At 43.6% G+C, this 24,268-nt stretch overlaps 1 protein-coding gene and 1 long non-coding RNA gene across 3 annotated transcripts in view; one reads left to right on the top strand and one right to left on the bottom strand.

Moving 5' to 3' along the window:
* The window catches only part of OXCT1 (3-oxoacid CoA-transferase 1), a 458,536-nt gene that overhangs the window by 116,212 nt on the left and 318,056 nt on the right, over positions 1-24,268 (top strand). For both annotated transcript variants that reach the window (XM_085631175.1, XM_085631176.1), the window contains exons 4-5: positions 14,377-14,512; positions 20,770-20,919. In XM_085631175.1, the coding sequence (XP_085487301.1) occupies positions 14,377-14,512; positions 20,770-20,919 (286 nt within the window). The remainder of the gene's footprint in view (positions 1-14,376; positions 14,513-20,769; positions 20,920-24,268) is intronic.
* LOC146864133 (uncharacterized) overlaps positions 22,758-24,268 on the bottom strand; it is a 75,838-nt gene continuing 74,327 nt past the window's right edge. Inside the window, exon 3 of the long non-coding RNA XR_014970059.1 lies at positions 22,758-23,398. This is a non-coding gene — a long non-coding RNA (uncharacterized LOC146864133). The remainder of the gene's footprint in view (positions 23,399-24,268) is intronic.

Raw genomic sequence — 24,268 nt, 5'->3', positions numbered from 1 at the left:
AATACGGCATTTGTAGATCTGTAGCTATACAAGTCTGAACCCTGTTCGGATCGCCACCTCCATCGGGTGTCTGCATGCCTCTCCCCAGTCTGTCTTCCAAAGTTTCCAGATCTCTTTATCACCGCTACTTCAGTGAGAAGAGCAGAGAGTGACTGTTGTTCAGCAGGGTTCTGGTGATATGGGACCCTGCCAGTGCAGCAGGCTGCCCGCACTCTATATTCCAGAGGGGTTCTGTCTGCAGTGTCCCGCAGGGCCTCCCCATATGTCGCCTGGGCATGTTTCAGTTGTAAGTATCTGTAACGTATGTGTTGGCCAGCTTATACTGTTTTTGAAGTTTCTCAAATGGGAGAATCCCCTCACCAACCCCACACATCCCTCAGCTTGAAGATCCCTATTGTGTCCCATTGATTGTGTCCCTTTAGTCGTTTCAGGTCTGCCAGTTTCCCTGATTCCCAAAGGGGGGTCTCCAGCATCAGTTTACCCACCCACCCCAGTCTTAGTAGCATGCGGCCAGATACGGATTTATTTATTTACTGATCATCATGTATGTGGGGTTAGTCAGTAGGTGCGGTGGGCTAATGCTATAGAGTCGACGTAAATAGCCCCCCCGGTTGTGTATTGTGCCTGTCTGCCTGTATGTCTGACTCCTGTTGGGATTCAAAGAACCACCCATTGATTACCAGCATTTGGGTGACCCAATAGTACAGACTAGGGTTCGGGAGGGCGATCCCTCCCTCGAATGGGCTTCTCGTAAGTGTCGACAGAGCTATACGTAGGTCCCCCCCATCCCAAAGAAGCAGTCTGGTTGTTGCTCCTACCTCTTGGAAGAACGTCTCTGGCGCATCATAGAGGATGTTCGGAAGCATATATAAAGGAGCTTGCGGTAGAGTAATCATTTTGTATAGGGCAGCTCTGCCCATCAGCAAGAGTAGGAGCTTCCACCAGTGGCTCACGTCCATTTTATAGTCTGGGAGCTGACAATCATATTCAGCTCTGTCACCCTAGTCTTTTGTATTTCTACTCATTTCTCATCTAAGTGTAATCTTTAACGTACTATGTTTAGGTTGGTTAAGAGTAACTTCACTAGTGCTACAAAAGTATTGTGTGCTAAACAAATAACCTTACCATTTCTTCACTCCGACAGATTGTCTCCTCTTCATCCGGATGGCATTCGGTGCCAAGAAAGTTCAATAATTTTGTGCTAAACAAAGTATTATTACTATTACGCTGAGATGGTGTTGACTTCTGTACCTAGCGTATATCTTGAGGTTTCAATAGCTGCTAGAATTTGGGTTGGCGTTGGTTTTTCCATGCTGGGCCGGTTTCTGTGGGGCCTCTTGCTCATCTGCTGGTCCTCCACTTGCCCCACTAGCAAACCTATCCATTTTGGTCTGTTGTGTTGCCCTAAGGATTCTGTCTTTAACCATGCTTGCTTGGTTTCAAGGGCCACTAGGACCCAGGTCACCCAGTGCTCTTTTAGGTACTGCTAGGTTTTTTCTGTGATCAGCTACTTCACCCCCCCCCCCCCCCCCCAAATATTTTTTCAGGATTTTTTCATTTTCAGAAATGTTAGGTTCACAGTCAGGTAGGCAAATACACATGGGAGGCACACCTACAGTCCGTAACTGTCACCTTAAGCAATCCCTGATCACCACCACCAGACCCATCGCACAAGAAAAAATGTTGGGACCAAATCCGCCTCCAAGTCACTTGTTTCATTGTCTGGGTCCAAGATCGCTTGTTACAATGTTAAAGGAGGATGCATCTGTATTGACGCCATTACCTCAAGTTTTAAAAAAATATATTTGTAAGGGCATCCCTTGGCAGTATATACGGGCCTCTAAATGGTCATACAGTAGTCCAGGCCTTCCTTCCACCCCTCTAGAGTTAGGGGCTCTGGGACCTCCCATTCTCTAGCTATATCCTCCTTGGACACCATCAATCCCAACTATGGCATGGCCATATTATATCTGTTGCTATCAATGTCTGTTGTGATATGCAGTAGAGTCATTTGTTGGGATATTTGGTCAACTTCAACCCAGCACCACAGCCAGGCATGTGAGCACTCCCTCCCAAAAGGAAGCCAACTTTCCTCACCTACAGATCGTATGAAAGAGCTCTCCCTTCTGGGATAAGCATCTTAAACGTAGTGGTGAGGCAACTTCTCCCATTTTCCAGAGTCTGTTGCATAAGAAATATGCCAGATGTAGATACTTTAACCGTACGGCATAGAATTGTGAAGCAATCTCAGGGGGGATGCCTGCACCTCTCTCCAATCTTCTGTCAGGGAGCCTAGATCTTCCTCCAATGAGTCATGCAACTTACCAAAGGAATCAGGAGTGTTTGTGACCAAGTTATGATAAATGTTTGTATCTTGTTGCCCGTCATCACCTCTAGCAGGAAAACTGCTTTTACTCCCGGCATTTACAACGCATATGCCGTAACCACGCATATGCCGTTACCATGCATATGCCGTTACCATGCATGTGTCTTTAGCACGCATTCCTTTACAACGAAATGGTAAGTATATATCTGGTAACTGTATATAAACATAATGATATGCTTTTCAAACATCCAACAAGGGTAGGCACAGAGCACGCACAGGCTGAGAATTCTGTCATTTTAATGCAAATAGATGTGTTTCATGTCACACTGAAAGCAGTATGAACCAAGACCTCTTTACTCCATATTTCCACACTTATGTGGATGTTCTAAATGAAGAATGTTCAATAATTGTTCATGAGTCATGTGAAGTTATAGAATTGCCCTTGCTATGGCAGTAGTCCTTTTTCGTGTTTTTACTAGTAACCATCCAATGATAATGCAACTATTGAATCTAAAAGCATTATATTGATGCATGACATGTTATTTGGTGAGTATTGAGAAAAGTGAATGCTGAAACGTGTCTACTTGCATTAAAATTAAAGATTTCTCCGCCCCTTAGTGCTCCATGTCTATCCTTGTTGGATGTTTGAAATTCAGATATTGTGAGTCTACCCTCATGTACTGGAGACACCCGCCCTGAGTGCAGGCGAGTTACTGGTGGACTTGTGAAGTGGTCGCCAGTGGGTAGTTCTACTTAGGACCTGGTTTCCATTTTTAATATTTGGTGTAAATCCATTCTGTAGTTTTGAAGATATTAAAGGAAATACAAATTTGTATACCTAAAGGCGCAAACTCTCTGCAAATCTTACCGATCTCGTGCAGAAATCTGATTGATTGGTTGCCAACACTTCCAGCCATCTTGGGACTTTGAGTCAAACAAACATTTTTTTTTTTTTTTTTAAAGAGACTGCGGCAGGGTAGGAATACCCTGACTCTTATGGCTTGTGCTGTAGTCGCCCAGAAATCCTGCCAGAGCCAAAAAACATTTTTTTATAAACTTCTAGATCACGGGTACTCATAGTACGGCCCGCGGGCCGTCAGCGGCCCGGCAAGCCTTCCTTGGCGGCCCGCGGACCTTGCAGACATAGTGCCTGTGCCCTGTGCTTGTCAGCAACACCGCCGGTTACAGCAGCGCGGAGCTGTGAGGCCGGGCGATTCTTTTAAAGGCCATTTACTTGTTAATGAGGCTTTGTTGTATTTCACCTCTTCTTAGCGCCCCTGCATCTCCCCTCTGATTGAGGGGAGATGCAGGGGCGCTAAGAAGAGGTGAAATACAACAAAGTCTCATTAACAAGTGAATGGTCTTTAAAAGACCTGTGAAGTACTTGGGTGCGGCGGCCGTGTGCGTTCCCTGGAAGCCGTCTCAGCGCAGGGTGAGGTGACAGAGGACAGCAGGGTGAGGTGATGGAGGGCAGCAGGGAGTGAGAGCAGGGGGTGAGGTGACAGCGGGAGGAAGACAGAGTGCGACAGAGGGAGGGAGAGGGAGGGAGAGAGAGGGAGAGGAGGAAGACAGGGAGAGGAGGAAGACAGGGAGAGAAGGAAGACAGGGAGAGGGGGGAAGACAGGGAGAGAGAGAGGGAGACAGAGGGAGGGGGAGGGAGGGAGGGAGATGGAGGGAGAACGGAGGAGGGAGGGAGGGAGACAGAGTGAGGGAGACAGAGGGAAAGAGAGAGCAATAGAGAGAGGGAGGGAGACGGAGGGAGGCAGACAGAGGGAGGGAGGGAGACGGACGGACGGAGGGAGGGAGGGAGACGGAGACAGAGGGAGGGAGACGGAGACAGAGGGAGGGAGACGGAGACAGAGGGAGGGAGACGGAGACAGAGGGAGGGATAGGGAGGGAGGGAGACAGAGGGAGAGAGGGAGAGGGAGGGAGACAGAGGGAGAGAGAGATAGATAGATAGATAGATAGATAGATAGATAGATAGATAGATAGATAGAGAGGGCGGGAGACAGAGTGAGAGATAGATAGATAGATAGATAGATAGATAGATAGATCGGGAGACAGAGTGATAGATAGATAGATAGATAGATAGATAGGGCGGGAGACAGAGTGAGAGATAGATAGACAGACAGATAGACAGACAGACAGACAGACAGACAGACAGACAGACAGACAGACAGACAGACAGACAGACAGACAGATATGTGTGCATACCGGGTCTGGTGGCTCAGTGGATGAAGGCGTCCGCTGCAGTGGCCTGTGTTCAACCTCATGGTCATAGTTTTTTTTTTGCTCTAGCCCCGCCCCCTCCCCCACTGGCCCCGCCCCCACCGGTGCGGCCCTCAGCCAGAAACCACACTGTAAATTTGGCCCCCGAGAGAAAGTTTGTGAGTACCCATGTTCTAGATAATAGTTGAGTAGATATTTTCGGCAAAACTGTGGAATCTTCTTGGAAAAAATGAGGTTCCATTATGGCACTGATGCTCATCCCACAGAAATTAAACCTCAAGGGGAAGCACTTATTTGTATTTGCATTTATGACATTTCTAGAGCACATTAGACCAAGAGGCATAAAAGTGCAAGGAGCAGATGATTAACAGAAAGACCGGTGATGACCCCAAACAAGCACACTCAAAATCATGCTCCCTAACAGAAGCCTAATCCGGAAAAAGCCATGTTTTAAGTTGCTTACAGAACAATGGTGCGAGTTCATGCACCTGATCTGTTCAGCAAAGGAACTCCACAACTTGGCCGCCCAAACTGTAAAAGCACTTTCCCCCACACCTAGCTTTCTTAAATCGTGGGACAGCTACCTAACGGCGTTTTGTTGATCTCAAAAGGTTTCCTATGAACGTACCAATTCAGGGTGGTTCTAGGATCGCTTGCTCCCTGAGAATGGAGAACTTTGTGTCGAGCAGAGTGCTTTAAAGGGCACCCATTTCTTTATAGGAAGCCAATTAAGATGTCCCAAACCTTCCCTGACTGAAGAGTGTTTGGATACTCCCAAAACCAGGCGTGCTGCAGCTTTTTGGATGATTTGAAGCTTATTTAACGAAAGCTGGTTGATGTATAAATACAGGACCTTACAGTAATCTGTACAGGAGTTGACAAGTCCAGTGACTACTGAAACCCGAAGTTCTTCTGCAAGCAAAGATATTATTTTCTTCAAAATTCTGATCATCTAAAAGCAGGAGCTAATCCTTTTAATTAACCTGGGTGTCAAAAGTTAATGGATTACCAAACATAACACCCAGGTTTTTGTACATCGCTATTGGAACAGGTTAAATCCCACATGTGTCTGGCCACCAGCGGTCAGTCCAGATTTAACTGCTCACTCCAAAATCCCCTATCTCAGTTTTCTACACATTACTTTTTAGCCAGTTATCCCTCATCCACTTGTTGGTTTCCCGCATACAAGCACTAAAGCTCTGAAATTCTTGATGGAGGTGATGCATGGTAGATCTATTGGACCGCAATCTGATCTGTAGTGACTGACGAGTGGGTTCTTTCTTGACTTGAGAGCAGAGTCGATGGTTCGCCCTTTTAATTACCCTGAGTATGCAAATGGCTAAAATAATCTGCAAGGTCTGCCTGTTTGACCCCGCCCCATTTTCCTTAGTAATATTCAACAGACTTGCAGCCTTTTCCCACGTTGATGAACAGGTTACCAAAAGGCCCCTCATCGTTTTTCTTGCCGATTATGGTGACTCGTTCTTGATGCTGAGGAAAATGAGGACATCTCCATCAAACAAAGAAGCACATACTTCATATAGTTAAGAGGAAGTACCCTAGTTTGGTGGAGATTTAGCTCTTTGTAGTTTGTTGTCTTCTCTATAGAATGATTCATGTTCTCACAGATTTCGGGATAAATACGCACAAATAACAATCACATTGCTGAAACGCACACCAGGTCATTGGAGACATTTTCTCATGGTCCATTATGCAGATGTAGTGTACAATACACACTGGACATTTACCCAATGAGGTGACACTTAGTAATTAACCAGTAGAAAGTACTCCAGTTGGGTCGATTTTTTTTTTTTTTGTGCAAAACTGTGGACTCTTGTTGGATAAAGCGGTAGGTGAGGATCTGTTGTGGCCCTGTCACTCATACATCTACTTACACACCCACATAGTCACTTAAACACCCACTCACACACCTATTCTGCAACTCTCACATCCATTCACTGACCCACACAGCCACTTTCAGACCATACAGTCATTCACATACTCACAAAACCACTCGCACTCAGACACATCCAGTCACTCACGCACCCACCTACATATCCACTCACACACCTACTCACAGACCCATACAGCCACTTGCACGCCCACACACCTATATAGCCACTCACACACACACCCACACAGCTACGCACACCCCCACTTACAGACCCATACAGCCACTCACAACTCAAATCCACACACACACCCACTCAGACACCCATACAGACACTCAAACACCTACTTTCCGACCAATACCAGCACTCACACACCTGCTCTCGGGTCAGAAATAAAATTTAAGAAACCTTGGAAATTCACTGAAAATCACTCAAGGTTACAAGGACGTTATAGTTAGGTAATAGGATTTAAAAAACCTTAGAAATTCACTGAAAAACCAAAGATACAGGGACGTTCTAGTTGGGCTCTGATTTCATTCATACAAAACCATTGAAATTAAGCAGTTAGTTACCTGAGCTAACTATAACTTATGTCCCCGAAATGCACTGCTTATGACCTCACATATTGCATCACTCATGACCTGGTCAGTGACATCACTCATGACCTCACAAATGAAATCACTGATGACATCCAGTGTGTGTAAATGTGTAAAAAAATGTTTACATGAGTTAACAATACATACTAAGGTATTGTATAAGTTAGATCAATACTCTTCCAGAGCTATTGATCAGTGATAGTATTTGAAATTTATGTCATCTGAGTGGATATTTCTTCGTCTGCATTTCTATGTGAGTGGCAGTACAGTAGGGTGACTGGCTGTGTCAGTAGCTTTTTTCAAAGAATGAGTGGGTTTCTGTGTAGCTGTATAGTTAAACAAGTGGATGTGTTGGTATTTCTATGTGTGGTTGTGTGCTTTTCTCAATAGTTGTAGTGGTAAGTGAATGACTGAGTGTTTCTATGGCTGAGTGATTAGCTGTGTGAGTGAAGCTTTGAGTGAGTTAGAGGCTGTGTCAGTATCTGTATGGGTGAGTTATTGGGTGTGTAAGGGACTGTATGCATGAGTGAGGGTGTCAGTGAATGTATGGGTGAGTGTATACTTGTATGAGTATGTGTTAGTATCTATATGACTAAATGAGTGGGTGTGTGAGTAACTGTGTGGGTGAGTAACTTGTGTTATTTCTTGTAAAGGCAAGTGAGTGGATGTACAAGTACCTGTAGGGGTGAGCAACTCATTGTATTGGTGGTGGTTGTATGTCTGCATAACTGGGTGTCTTTGTGGTTGTATTACTCGTGAGTGGGTGTATGGTGTGTGAGTGGCTGAGTCAGTACAAGAACAAGTGAAGATTGTATTGCCTGTGTAGTTGGCTGCGTAGCTGGCTGAATTACGTTATGGGTGTATAAGTCGGTGTGTGAGTAATTGCATGGGAAAGTGAGCGGGTGTCTGACTGGCTATATGAGTAAGTGAAGGGGCGTGTGACTGGATTTTACATTGTGTGTGTTTTTGTGTGTAGTTGTAGGAGTGTGTGAGTAGTTATGTGAGTGGGTGTATGAGAGGTTTGTATAGCCCTGTGAGTGGGGTGTGAGAGTCTTTAGGTGGATAATGTCATCAGCAATGTCGTTTGAGATGTCATCAGTGATGTCACTTACCATGTCATGAGAAATGTTATATAGGTGGTCAAAAGCAGTGCATTGTGGGGGTATAAGTTATAGTTAGGGCTGGTATCTATAACTGCTGAATTTCTATGGCTTTGTGTTAATAAATTCAGCACCCAATTATAACGTCCCTGTAACCTTTGTCTTTTTCAGTGAATTTCTGAGGTTTTTAAAAAATTCTGTTTGCTAACTTGAATGTCCCAGTAACCTTCGCTTTTTTTCTGTGATTTTTAATGGTTTTTTAAAATGCTGTGCTAGTTTGTTAACATTGCCTCCCCTACGGCCAGGCCAGGTGTCCAAGCTCCTTCATTGTCCCTAGTTCATGGTACAAGAGAAAAAGAGTTAAAGGGTAGTTTAAAAAGGTTACTAAACTAAGAAGAGAGTAAAAACTTGGGAAAAAGCAATGAGAAATTACTCAAAATAATACAAAACAGAAAGGAGAAAGCAGTGGCTAAGAGGGGGAAAAAAGGAACAACGCAGAAGGTTGGCCACCAGGCCTGGCCATAGGGGTTTGAGCCCAGGCTGCTTAAGGTCTCCCAAAAATGTCCCGAATACAAATACTTACTTTAAACTCCCTTAGCCCTAACCACGAGTAAACAGGTGTTCCCTTCAGTTGGAAAAATTGTGGTTTTAAGGTGCCAAAGAACTGGTTTCTAAAATTGCTGTTTCCATATAGTTAATGGAGCTACTAGACCTGATGGTCAGTGGTGGCGCACGTTACAGAGTTAAGGGCAAGACCAGTTAAAGTCAAGTGATGGAACTGGGGGAATAGTGATGCTGGAAATGGGCTGTCACCTGAAAGAGGGTCATTGGGGTATCAAACTTAGGAGTTAATTTCTTTTGAACAGTGTATTGTGGCCAAATATATTGGTCATCCACTAGATCTAGCTGTTAAAATTGCTGAATTGGGGATAGGGTCCAGTCGAAGCCTTTACATAACAGCATGACTAAAATTGAACTGTAGGTAGTACAGAGCAAGAACACACTTTTTTTAATCAAAGTGATCTGTCTCAGACAATCCAAAGGCTTTGTGTAAAAGGCAAAAATCACCCATGTTCCTATCATGCTTAAAAAGAGTTGGTGCAGGCTTCCACTGAGTAAGAAGTGGAACAGTAAGATAAAAGCTTACCAAAGACACAATCTTGGAATGTGCTGTGCAATTCCTCATCCACTAGCAAACGTAGCAGTACATTTATTGTTCAGTTAATCAAAACTCACAATTAAAAAATAAACATTACATTAAAAGCACAAAATCCCTTCATCTTTTTGATTTGTGCACCATGTGCGGTTGCACCAAAATGTACATTCGTTATCAGTTAGTTCACTAATAATGCGGCATGAGGGGAGGACCACACCCGGGTCTCGATCCTAATGTCTTGTTAAGCGCAGAGAATTATGCCTAATTAAATTGCTGGTGCATCAAGATGTAAACATAATCAATGCAATTTAACCAATCAATATACCGAATTGAACATTCCAAAATAAAGTGCCAGTGCATCAAGATGTAACATAACCAGTGAATTTAGCCAATCACTGTTCACTTTGGGACTTGCAAATGAGTCGCTTGTCCACTATATCAAAGACTTTGTAAGTCAGAAGTTTAGTTGAGTTGCAGTTGAATTGAAGCATAGCTTCACTGCTTGCCCACAAGTCCTAATGCCGCTCTGTTTAAAAATTGGGCAAAGTAGAGTACGTCTACTGTCTATTATACTTGGGCAAATACAGATGACTTGCACAAGATCCTCGCTTCCCATTCCACAGAGGCGGCAAGTATACTCTCCTAATGTCCTTTTCTAGGGGGGAAATGGGGGAGAATCGGTAAAATGCCCAAATGTAACCTCAAGAATTTTTCTTTCGTCTTTGTTTTAAAACCTGTGCTTAAATAGCTTTGTGGTTTAAGAACATTACAATCATTAAGCACTGGCCATCCATGTGCCCTATTAGCGAGGGTTTCTTGTCTTCAATTATGGATATAGTTTTGTTGCTTTTGTTACAACCTTTTGAATCACTGATGGCTTGTAGAGATGGCCCATAGACTAGTTAGCCCCAGTTTTGATAATGTGTCGAGCAGGTACTCTCTAGCGGGTGAGGTTTCGCTGGATGTCAATTCGCTCCAGATGTGTGAATTTAATGTTCCTGGCTCAGCTCCTCTAATATTATGACAGCTTCTTATGTATGCCCCTCTCCTTTCCACTGACTGCTTCTGTAAACCAAATTCTAAGCAAATTTGAGCAGGTAACACCGTAGGTCAGGAGTTGAAAGAACGCTCTGTAAGCACTAGTGATTATTTTGTTCAGAGCTATTGCATCTCTCCCTTGCATTAATTTTCTCCCATATGTTAGCATTGGTAGTAGTTTTGCTTGGATAACCTGTAATAGAGGATCTAGGGCTAAATCTGGCAGAGCTTTCCTTAATGTCCTCATTGCTAAAGTTGTGGTGCCCTACCGGCGCAGTGCCTCCAGCTGGGGTTTGTACGAGTCTCTGCTGTCCAGTAAGACTCGAAGGTATTTATATTCAGTGACCGAGTCTAGGCGGTGCCCATCCAGTTACCAGGAAGCTTTTTCTTCCTGGTGTAATTCACGGTAATTTTTGTTTTGGTTGATGCTTAATGCATTGGCTTGCGATAAGTTGTTAGTGGTGTTCAGAAGATGCTGCAGGCCATTTGCCGTTCGCCTTATTAACACCAAGAGGTTGGAAGGGGGCATTTTAACTGCCATGAAGAGGTTAAAAAGCAGGGGTGCTAAGACACACCCTTGTTTTAGCCCTTTGTAGGTGTTAATTTGCCTAGAAATATGCGTCCTCGCACCCAGTTTTATTTTGACCCGGGTGTCCATGTGTAGAAAGATCAACTGGTTTAAGAGGGCCCTCGATTTCCCCCATTTTTCCAGGTTCTGCCATAATCCAGCACGGTCTATGTGATCAAATGCTGTACTATAGTCAATGAAGCATAAAAATAGCGGCTGCTTTGCCTCTTTGGCTGCATCAATCAGTAGTGCCAGGTCCAAGATGTTAGTGGTGGTTCCCAGCCGTCTGCAGAACCCAGTCTGGTTTGTGGGGATGATGGATTTTGATGAGGCCCAAGTTGTTAATTCTTCCAGGATTGCTCCTGCGTAATACTTAGCTTCTATGTCGATTTAGCAACAATTTGATAGTTGTTAGTCTTGGTCTTATCACCCTGCTTGTAGATTGGGCTGATCGTAGATTCTGGGATAGTGTGTGTTTCCTGTATGTCATTGAAGACTGGCACAAGTGCTTTGTGCCAATACTCTGAGTCATGTTTGTACAGAATTGGTGGTATTGCGTTAGGCCTTGGGCACCTTCCAGCCTTCCTTTGGCTATTTGTATCTTGATTTGTGATGCTGTTATTCCACAGCATTCTTTATCACTGTTTATTTATGCTTCTAGAACTACTGCCGCTTCGGCCCTGGAGTAATTTTGTATTGTATTTAGCAAAAGTAGATGACAAGGTCTGCAAGGTTCATGTTGCTTGATATGATCTTCATGAGGTCCATTGGACCAAGCACGTGTCCTTCTGTCTGGGCAGCTCCTCTCCATACTGGTATTCCAGTTCTTTAAGGGCAGATAACCACAGAACGCCTACTCTTAAGTCCTAAGCTTGTTCCCAGCATTGGTGAGAGTAGGATGGGAGGAAGACGGGAGTGAGGATGAAATATCTGCTTCCAAAGACTTGTTCCTCACCACATGTACCTCTGCTAATTTTGCAGGCCCTCTCCAAAAATTAAGAGGAGTATATGAAACTGGACCTAAAGGAGCAGTTTTTAACCATTTTGGAAGACTAACAGGAAGCCAAGGCCATTCAAAAGGATTGCAATTTTCAAAATCAATTATCTTTGGACTTCCAGAGCCAGGCATATCTTCTTGGGATTTATCCATAAAGATGAGGTGGGAGGAGCCACTAACTAGTTAAAGGAATCTGTATTCAGAGTAGGAAGTGGTGGATATACTGGGTTGAGGCTTTGATCTTCAAACTACATTCAAGGCATTATAAAACAGTGTGGAACTAAGTCATATATGATCAAAGGATATAGCTACTCTACAAGAAGGAGACTTACTTGTTGCTGGGAAGGACTACAAAAAGAGCTGCCACAGCAGAAATTTTAATTCCTTTTTTTCATTAGCATAACTGGCCTTTCAGAGCAGAATGTGCATTCTATAAATCCTCCAAGGTGGTCTACAGGCCTCTTCATGTGGAAACTGTGGAGAATGCCATGTTCACAAGGCAGGATGGAGGAACAACTTCCATTTGGTAGAATATAATGATTGGCGATATTCTCGTCATTTAAAACACCCGCCATTCGCACAACTTTATTAACACACACGCACGTAAACACCGTTTGATCTCACCGGCTAGATATCGTGCACCTCGTGCCTTTTAACAATACACATTTTATTATTTATTTTTCATTCCGCTTACATCTAATGCTTGTGATATTTTCGTTCACAAAATGCATGAATATCGCGCATAATTGAATCCGTTCACGTTACTTTCGATTGACTTTACGGGAATGCTATTGTGCACCGTGTCTTTTAAAATCACAGAATCGCATTCTGGATCTTGGATCAAAGTACGCATTTTTGATTTATTACAGGGAGAACCCCCTGAGGAAGGGCTGGACACGAAATGCATCGGGGAATTTCATTCTCAACCCTGTGAACCAAACAATAATGGATTGTCAAACATTGTGACATTATTACTATGATCTAAAGAATTCTACATAACAAGGATAACGTATTTCCCTATTGGAATATGCAGTTAAATAAACCAAAGTGAATCAAGGAGAATGGTATAGTAATTATTTAAGGCGATTTGATTTCGCTAAAAGGAGTGCTCATACAAGTTTGTCCTTCCAGACAGTAAGGACCACATCTGATATTCCACAACGCCCCATGATCAGGGGGTGATACTCAACAGCACCCACAAAGTATTTACATTCTGATTATCGTTGGATTACGCAATTACCATAGAGGAGTGCAACCGTTTATTTTCATAATTCGTAGAAACTGTAGAGAATGCCATGTTCACAAGGCAAGATGGAGGAACAACTTCCATCTGTAGGCCCTCACTTGTATACATAGCACAGGAAAGCAGCATGTGCTACGTCTCATCCCACAATTCACAACATGCACGCAAAGGAAATGAAGGACTCCTGTTTGTGGGTGCTGAGCACATTAGACAAATGAAAGAAGGTTGAGTCCTTGCTGTCACCAACCAGCAGTGTTCCTATATCTTGGGGATGGTCTCCACAGCCACCCCATTCTATTGGTGGAGGTGCATTAAAGTGAACTCAGTGGCCAGCAGAACCTTGCGCTAGTAGAATGTCGAAGAAAGTAAGCACTTTTATTGCACTTGCTGATTGCCAAGCTCCCAGAGCTAAATGGAGCAAGTTCAGCATTAGTGAAAAGGGGGGCAGGATCTCCTAGCTGTGCATTGTGTGGGGGTCATTTCACTACACTAGCTGCAATTTGAAAGAGCCGAAGGGTGTGTACAAGCTGGGTGGGAGGGATTATTCTGGCAGTTTAAGTACTTGTGCAAGAAGATGGAGAGGCACTATTTTGCTGGTGTTCAAATCCGCGTAATGCTGTGGGCTGATATAACGCGGATGGACAGCCGTATGAGCTAATACTAGGGTGACCAGGCGTCTCTGATTTGCCTCGACAGTCCTGTTTTTTTGCCAGCTGTCCCAGCAGATTTCAGGAAATTAAGCTAATTTCCCGGTTTTTACAGGGGGTTGGCTAAAAATGTTGGGAGGTATCTTTTTATGTTTTGCAAAGCAGGGATAGTTAGCAGATGTTATAAGAAAGCAATTTAATTAACAGGTATGCTACTGGCTCTAAAAATTGCATTTTATGAATGTTCTTACTGACTCGTCTGTAATTCTCTGCTAAGGAGCACTGTCATTCTGTGTGCTGGGTTGAAGTAAAATTGTAGTCCTCCTTCTATTTTGGGGAAATGTCCCGGTTTTTGGCTTTAACATTATGGTCACCCTAGCTAATACCTAACGCCAGCTAAATGACTGTAGCCAATGGCTGAAAAGAGCATCCAAAAGCCCCCTTTCTTTATATATGTATGCATGTGTCAAGTGTTTATTTTGTTGTATGGTGGCAATAGCTCTGGCCAAAACGGTATGTAGACAAGGCCTAAAAAATTTATAATTATTTGCTTTTAATTTATTTTTATTTTTTTATACATATAGTGTGGACAATTTTGGCTTGGGCCTATTACTGCACACTAAACAGATAAAACGCATGGTAGCGTCATATGTTGGAGAGAATGCAGAATTTGAACGACAGTATCTAGCCGGGGAATTGGAAGTGGAGCTCGTGCCTCAGGTAAGATGGACGCCTTGGGTTCGTTCTTTTCCTTGGAAACTATGCACCTGCATGCATCGGTAACTTTCTTCCTTGTCTTATGAAAGATGCCTGCACGTTTTTATCTCGGATCGATTACTAGCCGGGTTTAGAAATTCTCATCATCTGGCCATTGTATTGTCTTCTTTATTTTTAAACACACAACCCTTGCCGCATCCCCCAGTTGTGTGGTCGCTTGCTTCTGTATATTTAATTAACTTGTTTGATTCAGTTGTTTATTTTCTTTGCTACCTCCTCTTCCCCGTTTACGTCCTCCGCCAGCTAACACTATGATATAAATTGCTTCGTTATAATTCTGCATAAATACAATATATTGTTAAAGGAGAATGCGATGTGTAGAAGCAAACACAGCTTCCGGGTTCAACAAGTGAAAGCTTTAGATTTTGTTAAACCTCCCTTCAGCTGCGTGACTCACTGTGAGAAAACTCCCTCCGCCGGCTCTACAGCTGTTTCAAGCCACGAGAAATACCGAGTGCACTCGTCACAGATGCTGAACGGTGCGCTTTGAGCGTTTAGAGGTGGACTAAGAAGAAACGTATATTTTTATTCGTAAAAATAGCTCGTGCAGCGGCATTCCTGTAAAAATACGTTCGGTTAGACACTCGATTGACGCCCTGCTTTTCAACCCCCTTTCTTTGAGACTGACGAGTCTGAATGGAGCGGCGGGGCCCGAGGCGCCAAAACCAAAGAATTGTGAGATAACAATGAACGACGCGGTATGGGCGCGAAAGGCTGCTTTTGAAAGGGACATCCTGGGAGAAGATGGACAAAGCGCCATGGCATTAAGGGCGATTAGATGCATACATAGCCCGAACAATGCGGAAATCCGCCCCCTCCCTGTCCCCCCAGGGGCTGCTGTTTGAGATCTAAGGTATTTCATGGCTGAGCTGCAGCTTGGAGGTTCTTCTGCGATGCAACCAGAGAAGGTTGAAATGTGAAATAAAAATCTTGGGTAAATTCCAATGCACTAGACCAGCAGCTGGGTCTTATACATGTATACAGCATCCTGTTAGTCTTGCTGGCGAAAAGAAACCCATTTGTTTTTGGAACTCCTGATTTTCTATCTTTCCTCACAATGTTTAGAAATACATTTCTATAAAATATAGTGACAATAATTGTTGAGTAAATCCAATAGTCGTGAGTGGATTTAAAACGAGATTTAATCCATAGGTAAGAAAAGGAAGCGCCGCTGGTTACACAGCTTCCAGCTCCAGCAGCACTCCAACAACTGTCGCCTCTTGGTTCATGGGACCGATCACATGTTCTATTCTAGAACACTGTGATCGTGCCATGAACCAAAGGGTTTTTAAAATAACATGATCTCGTGCATGCAAGCACGAGATAAACAGAGGAACAGCAGGTTATGACATATAACAATAATCTGCTCAGTTTGCCACCTTGTGTCTTCTAGTAACACGTTATCTACTGTGTTGCAGTAGTTTGGATTTTTAGTGTTTTTTTTATGTGCTGTTGCAAACATTGCTTAGCAGAGAGCACTTTTTGTAACAGAGAGATTGCTGAACGTGTTAAGTACAAATACTGCCACATTAAACATCCACGCGAGCACCCTTTTCAGATACGAAGTGGTTGTATGTCGGAACCACGAATTCTCTAACCACGCATGCCTAAACAACATGGTCTTAACCACCGCGTCTTTACGCGCATTCCTTTACCATGCATGGCTTTAGCACCTATCTTCGTGGTAAAGGCATGAATGGTAAAGGGGTATGTGCAGCTCAGGTTGCGACCCACCTCCCTAAGCCAAAATCTCCCCCCTCCTACCCGCCCAGAGGTCCAAATACACCTACCCCCTCCCAAATACCACGCTGTCCACTCCTACTGGCCGCAGGCCTAAAACTCTGTCTCTCAACCTGACCCAGCCCTAAAAACTGCCCGCCCTCTCCTAAGCTCTAAAAACGACCCGACTACCCATTCCCCTCCCTTGCCCTGAGGCTTAATACCGTAACTCCTAATTAAAAAAAAAAAAAACTATCTGACCCTCCCCCACCCCTAAAAACTACCCCTGACCCCTTAGCCCTGAAAACTACCCCTGACCCCCTAGCGCTGAAAACTACCTATGACCCCCTTGCCCTGAAATCTACCCCTGACCCCTTAGCCCTGAAAACTACCCCTGACCCCAAAGCCCTGAAAACTACCCCTGACCCCCAGCCCAGAAAACTACCCCTGACCCCTTAGCCCAGAAAACTACCCCTGACCCCCTAGCCCTGAAAACTACCTATGGCCTCCTTACCCTGAAAACTACCCCATACCCCTGAAAACTACCCCTGACCCCCAGCCCTGAAAACTACCCCTGACCCCTTAGCCCAGAAAACTACCCCTGACCACACCCCAGCCCTGAAAACTATCCCTGACCTCCAGCCTTGAAAACTACCTCCAACCCCCCCAGCCCTGAAAACTACCCCGACCCACCTCCAGCCCAGAAAACTACACCGAACCACCCCAGACCTCTAAACTACCCAAACCCCCAGCCTACAAAACTACCCCCGAACCACACCAGCCTAGAAAACTACACTGACCACCCCTAGCCCACAAAACCACCGAACCACCCCCAGCCCGCAAAACAACCTGACCCACCCCACCCCAGAAAACTACACCCAAACCAACCCCAGCCCACAAAACTACCCCGACCCACCCCCAGCCTACAAAACTATCCACATCCCACCCGAGCCCACAAAACAACCCCTGACCCACCCCTGACGCATCAGCCCACAAAACTAGCCTGACTCACCCCAAGCCCAGAAAACTACCCCCGACCACACCCCATCCCACAAACCTACGCTCAACCCACTTACCTCACCGCAGAGCTCTCCCTGCAAGGTCTTCCTGCTTCCATCCAATGCAGCCAGCCGCTAGACCGCACATTGCCTTAACCTCGCACATGCGTGGTTAAGGCATATGTGTGGTTAAGGCAAGCGTGGTTTAGCTTGCAGAGTCGGAACACTTGTGGTTTAGACCGCGGTGTTCCGACTGTTTCCCAATTCAACCTAATATGAAATTCTTGATTACTATGCCTGATCATAGATTATGTACCATTTAATTTGCTGTCAACAGTACATTATTTCTGATGATTGTGTTTTTCCAGGGGCATCCTGCATGATCCCTTCCCTGAAATTCTTTAAAAATATTACTTTAAAACTACTATAGAAGTGTATCTTGAATATGTGATGATTTGCAAATAAAACATTTGTGTTTCATCTCCACCCCTTATCCTAGTTTGAAACAAATTCCACCCTCTTTATCAGGAAATGAGCAGTGGAGGGTGTCCCTTTCAGTCTTTTGCTCTGCCCACTGGGTACTAAGACTATATTTATATGGCGTGGTCTGCAGTCTTCAGTGCCCATTGAGCCCACTTGAGTGAATACTTGAACACTTGTACCTGCGTGTAGTATTTGGTAGCACCATGAAGTATTCCACCCTCTACTAAAAGGACATGGTCCTTGGAAAACAGTTCCTAAACCTATATGTTTTGGTTATTCAATTAACTTGAAGGTTACTTTTGGATATATGGATTATCAACACTCGCTTATGTTGACAAAACATTACCTTACATTGAGGCAGTTCCAAAAATATCTGGGCACCACCAGGCATGTGTGCAAGAATAGACCAGAGTGACCATTGTAGGTACATGCTGTCGTCCACACTGTAAGCATTGCAGCAGTGACCGTGTCATTGGAAATGCAGAAAAACTGAAACCTCTTTAGGGCTTTAGGTGGGCCCTGTGCAATCTTGGATAATGGAAGATCGTTTGGTTGGCAGAAGGAAGTGATCTTTTTGGGCAACATCTGATTGGTTGGCTAGAAATTAATCTGGTGGTTTTTCCATTAATTCAACGTTCAGCTATTCTTAATGCTTTGAAGGTTATGAGAGTCTGTATGGGGGAGCCAGTAAAGTGATCTCAAGATTGGGTTAGTGCAGCTGAACCAGGAAGCAGCCAATACCAAATGACCAACCTAATTTTAAATAGTCTCAAGTTGACTGACTAAGAGTTAAAACCCAAGTAGATGCAACTTTAATGTTAGAGCCACGAACCATTAAATGCCATATTAGTATGTTTGCTCTCCTAAAACCAAAGGGCACCCAGGGTGGAGTTTCCTAAGGTAAAAATTGCAGACCAATGTTACTGGGGCAATCTGCTTTTCTATGTGAAGAGAGGAGTCAAACGTAAGTCTTAAGTTCGTGTAGGACTGATAGAGAGACAACTTTGGTGCTGTGATTGGGACTAAAGCCTGCCTTGGCATCCTCTAAGATATATTTGGATTCTGGAAGAGCATGCAGCTACCTCGCTACAATGATTCCAGTACCGTAGCAACTTAAGGGACCAGAGTAGTGGATCAGTAGTTCATAGTAGTCAAAGGACCCATTGTCCCATAAAGGTTTTTCTCAAGTGACCTCCCGATACATCCCAAAACATTTGTAGTTTATTTGCGTGTGGATCACTATCCTGGTGGGTGATCGCAAACAAACATGTCCACTATATATAAGCTTCAGGTTCTCCCGGAGGCCTAAAGCATGCTGCTCAGCCATTCGAGATGGTTCTTTCGTAGATGAGAGCACACATTCTTTAAGGATAAAGGGCAGAGACTCGGTAGTACTTTTGCATGTCTGGCAATGCTCTCGTCTATCAAACACTACTCTGCATAATGTCAGTGATGGAATCAAGCCTAAAGTCCTCCATAATCTTGAATGGTGTATCCTGAAGGATAAATGTAGCATTTTAGGATGAGTGATTATTTTGAATAAAGTGTCTGATTTCATCCCATCAAAGAGAGAGGAAGCGACCTCAAGTGTAGTACATTCTCTCTGAAGCATACCAACGTATGTAAAACATTAAGCCCAAGAACACCAAACATTTCATTAGATACATAGATCACCCAGATATTTAAAACCTTTTGTTGAAATCTAGAATGGACACATAATACTAGACCTGGGCATCTATTTTATAACTGAAAATATAGTTGAATTAGATTCATTTTTAAGAAACGCAGAGTACAAGGTGAAGATTATAATGACATAGATTGGCAACTATTATATTTGCTTAGTCCATTAACTCCATTTCAAGGAAAATTAAATTTTGGGCACTCATAGTACGTCCTCCTCCTTTGATCAGTCTGCACACAACTTTTTTTGATGAATCTATTTTAGAGTTTCATGCACGCTGATCTTTATCTTCTTTATGTTCCAAACTTATATGCATTATGATGTTATACTAGTGCTGTTTGTAAGGCTACATCAATAGTGACTGGTCCTGGAGGCAGCATATGACACTGTGTGCATTGCATTCCGGCTACTGTTAATGGTACAGTTTGGGTTATAGTGTAGAGGGATACATGAATATCGTAACACTAAGGATACGCTGCTGGGAGGAGTCGAGGGCTGCGGAGTCGAGTCATGGTGAGAGTGCAGCATGGCCCGTACTGCTTTGGAGGCGTTCTTATTGTGTTTGCTATTTTCGCCCTAAGTGGCTAGGGTATGCCCAGACGTGGGTCCTTTACTCACTTTGCCACTGAATTCAAGCTAGCCTGGCTGATGAGGGATGTAACAAGTAAAATTTGGCAGTGAGACAGTCAGGACCTTGCCAGCCTGAGCACAAGCATAGGATTGCTTGAGGTCACCTGCATGGCAAACTTCATCGCCAGTGAGCTGCACGTGCCCCGCCAAACTGCTGAGATGCTAGGGGCAGGACAGAGAGCCCAACACCGCGCGGTGAGATCTTTGCTGATGGTAGCCCCAGGTCCTGCTGAACCACACAGAGTATGACAATCAGAACCACCACAATGCTGTTGTAAGAACTGTACGTTGGAGGGGGGGCTAAAGTCTTTAAGTGACAATATAGCTGCCTGAACATTTAATCCTTGGTTAAGTGGTGATAGTGTATTGTCTCCATCACAAGTAGTAATAATAAAATGCATGGCCCATCTGAAAGGATTGCATCAATGGTAAAACAGTCACATCTGTGTTATTTGTTTATTTCAAAGTTTTATTGCAAGCACATTGCAGCCACCCTTAGGAGGTGGCATGCTTTCTTTTGTTTTCTTTTTCTTTTTGTGTCTCATGCAAATAAAAATAGAAGATTAACCATTGCACTAGCTTGCCAAACCTATTGGTTTTGCCAATGCTTTGTTACCAATGTACTTTGAAATTATACGTTAAAGTGAAACGCAAGAGTATGTTTCACTCATGGCTTTTGTTTCCTGTAGGGTACTCTTGCTGAGCGCATGCGTGCAGGAGGAGCAGGAATTCCAGCATTCTTCACTGCAACTGGTTATGGAACTTTGATACAAGAGGGAGGGGCGCCTATCAAGTACAACAAGGATGGGAGTGTGGCTATTCACAGTACACCCAAAGAGGTAACAGGATACACCTTCTCTGGTTTCAGATGTTAACATTGCTTTAATTTCCAGTCGGGGCTGAAGGGTGTTGACGCCTCTTTCCCTTCTTTCTGTTGATATTTACTTCCCTCAATTTTTCTGAATTTCACTGCTTGCTTTGACATAAATTTATATTGCTCTTTTCCTTTTTAGGTTTTACCTGCACAGCGCATTGTTTTTAATATAAACTTTAAAGGGACTTCCATCCGGAATCTCCTCTTTTTGATGGCTTTTCATTGGTTCGTGTGCGTGCCACTTAGTTTTCCTCCATTTCTATTGGCTATAGCATATTTTCCTGCATTTACCAATGCTTGTTCCTGCTTCTCAAGTTTCCCGCTGCCGAATTACTGTAAACATCCACTTTGGTGTGACTGTATCTTCATAAAGTTTTGCCTTTTACTCTTGCAGCATATTTATATAACAATTTATCACCAGGAGAGTGATTTGCATAGAAGATCAGGATGTTGCGCGGAGCCACCGAGACTTGAACTGGGAATCATGGACTTTAACAATTGAATGCCTTCCTGAAACTCTTGTTGTAGGCTATGCACCTCGTCATGGCACTGCTCATGACTTTCAGACAGGTCCTCCCTCCGTATGTTTGTAACATTACTTCTATGCCGTCCTTTATATGCCAGTGTGTACAAAAATGAGCATCTACCCCAAAACTATAATTAGGGATATATATGGGATCATGATATAAACTACTAGGGATGAACCTAAATCCATTTGTAAATATTTGAGGGCATTGGGGATGATATCCTGGAGTGTGGTGGTAATCAGAATAGTGTATTGGAAAGACTGCCCACAATATCCCGCCTCTTCATGTATGATTTGGTTGATGGATTGCTTTGAAACAAAGGTAGAATGGGATAATGACCATCCTATCACGAATTGCAAACTAGCAGGGCCTTGAATATGCTTCATTCCAGTTTTTGGCTCTGGTCCTTTGTTGGGAAGCGCACAGAAAATTGAAATGCTCACCTAAATACTGACTTTGCAATTCCAACTGATTTTGGCTTGGTACTTCGTAGGCATGTGTGGGCTAATCTCAGATCATTTGCTATCCGAGAGGGGCTACTGGAGATGCTAATGGGATTTCTTACAGCTTAAAGTTCATAAGGGCAGAAGTGGGGATGCAACTTGCAAAATGTGTCCTAGCTGGCATTTGCAATGCCAGTAGGTCTGGGATATGTTATGTAAATGGGTACACATTGCTTGTTGTGTGAGAAGTGTGGGTACACAGACGGACAACACACATACTGGTGCCCACTGATGCCCGAACCATAAGCATACAGATGTGCAGTCAGACAACAAATATGAGCATACATACAGATACAGTGGGGTGTAATACATGCAGATAGAGTGGGGTGTAATAAGGCAGCAAAGCAATCCCTTATAGGCTAATCTAATTTGTTTATATGCTCAATCCTCAAAAGCTTAGGCCATGCAGCTCCGGCTGGTGTGGACTCCTATGCAGATGGTGCAGTTCGGAACACAAAATCTCCCTCTACTTCCACGGACAGAATGATTCCACAGTCACACGCACATACACACATCACACGCTGGTGGGGCCCATAACACCAACATTCATTCACATCAAGCTATCCGTGCCTACCAGAAGGATTTTCTCAAATTATCCCTGAACTGCAGTGTCTTTACTTGGATAGAGGAAACCACATCTTTAATTACCCTAACAGTTCCTCCATCCGGAGGTCAATCGGATCATTTAGTTGGTAGAATTTAATGTAAAATACTTTAAATCTCGTATTAATCAATAAGACATTACAAGAAAATAACCACCCGACACAGTTCTTCAAACAATGATTTTTTCTTTATCTAATTAAATTTGCAGGTTAAATCCTATCAATGCAAAATTATCTTTTGTCATAATTACCTATTCTGGCTAATTGTCGTTCTCGAAGTCAGAAACTGGTCCTCAGAAATTCATCAGAGTTCTACCGTCCCGTCCTCTGCTGTCAGCATGGATTGCCACATAGAGTAGCGTCGATCAGGGTGCGTCTCAAGCTCTTTGGGTGGTAACCTAATTTCCCTCTCTGGACTACTAATATTTATACTAAAATTTACATATCATAGTATCATTTTCTTTATTTCCAGGGCTCTGGTTGGCTGAATTCAGTCCCATCTCAAATTTTAAGAAACATTTGAAGAAATTCACATACGGATGATGTATAAACTAAGCGCATGGGAAAGGCTGTTCCCAGGTCAGGAAAGTAACAGTCTATTGTCAATAGGTGGCTTTTGGGTTCTCAGATTGAAACATTTCATCCGTGTTCAGGGATGTTGGCATCTCGCCCAGAGTATCCTGGTTCATAGATTCAGGGAGAGGACACGAAGAAATCAGTTCAGGCCTTTTCTCCATTTCTCAACTAATGAAGTCATGGACTTTAGTAAGGATTCAGTCGGCAGCCATCTTTTAGTAGGCCAAAATGGTCAACTTTAATAAAGAAACACAAAAAACGTAATTAATACATAGAAATGAATTAAACAGTGTTATTCCCTTACTAATACCCTTATGTGTATGTATTTATCTAGCCATGAGCAACATTTAAAGCCGTAAATGCAGGTTTATTTAAGCGCAATTCACATTAACACATGCCTAAGCAACGTTTATCGTTTTAATATGCGTACAAACTTAGTTTACTTATTATTTTAGCCATGCTAATGCATTCCCACGTATATTCTCTTGATTAATATGGTTGATTAGTTCATCACAGCACACAGTTAATGATTAAAGTTAATTATTTAATTATTTTAATAAAGACTTATATAAATGGATTGGGTATATTAAATCAAAATTATTTTACCCGCTCCAGCACAGACACATCCAAGGTGCCACAAACCCCACAGGTCCAGGACCCACACAACAAAGCGAACCTTTCAGCAGCAAAGGGCTTGCAGTCATGGCCAGCATGAGTGGTGACGGAAGCTGGTAGACGGTTGATTTGTGGCATGGAAGGCCAAACAAGGTTGCTTGTGGCAGAATACTTGAATGTGTAGTGCTCAGCATTATTGTCTGAGGTATGCAATTGGTGATACATTTGAGATGGGCTGCAGTAGACTGATCATGTCAGAATGTTGCAATCAATTGGGCTGCAGCAGTGTTTCAACGGAAGAACCTCCAATACACACAGCAATGCTTGGCCTCGGCTTGGGAACTGAGGCTTTAGCACTGAGGGTTTTTTCTCAGCTGACCACCTAAGCTGCTGCTCCTGTACAGCATGAATGCACACAGGAGGGTTTGGGGACTGCAGGTGGTTCTGTAGTATAGGAACCACCTCACAGGAGCTCTCACTGTCCTGGGCTC

Source organism: Triturus cristatus, chromosome 2_1, assembly GCF_964204655.1.
Source record: "Triturus cristatus chromosome 2_1, aTriCri1.1, whole genome shotgun sequence".
In the NCBI taxonomy this organism is placed as follows: Eukaryota; Metazoa; Chordata; class Amphibia; order Caudata; family Salamandridae; genus Triturus; species Triturus cristatus.
Note: the sequence above shows the minus strand (reverse complement) of the source record. Positions and strands in the feature narration are given on the sequence as shown.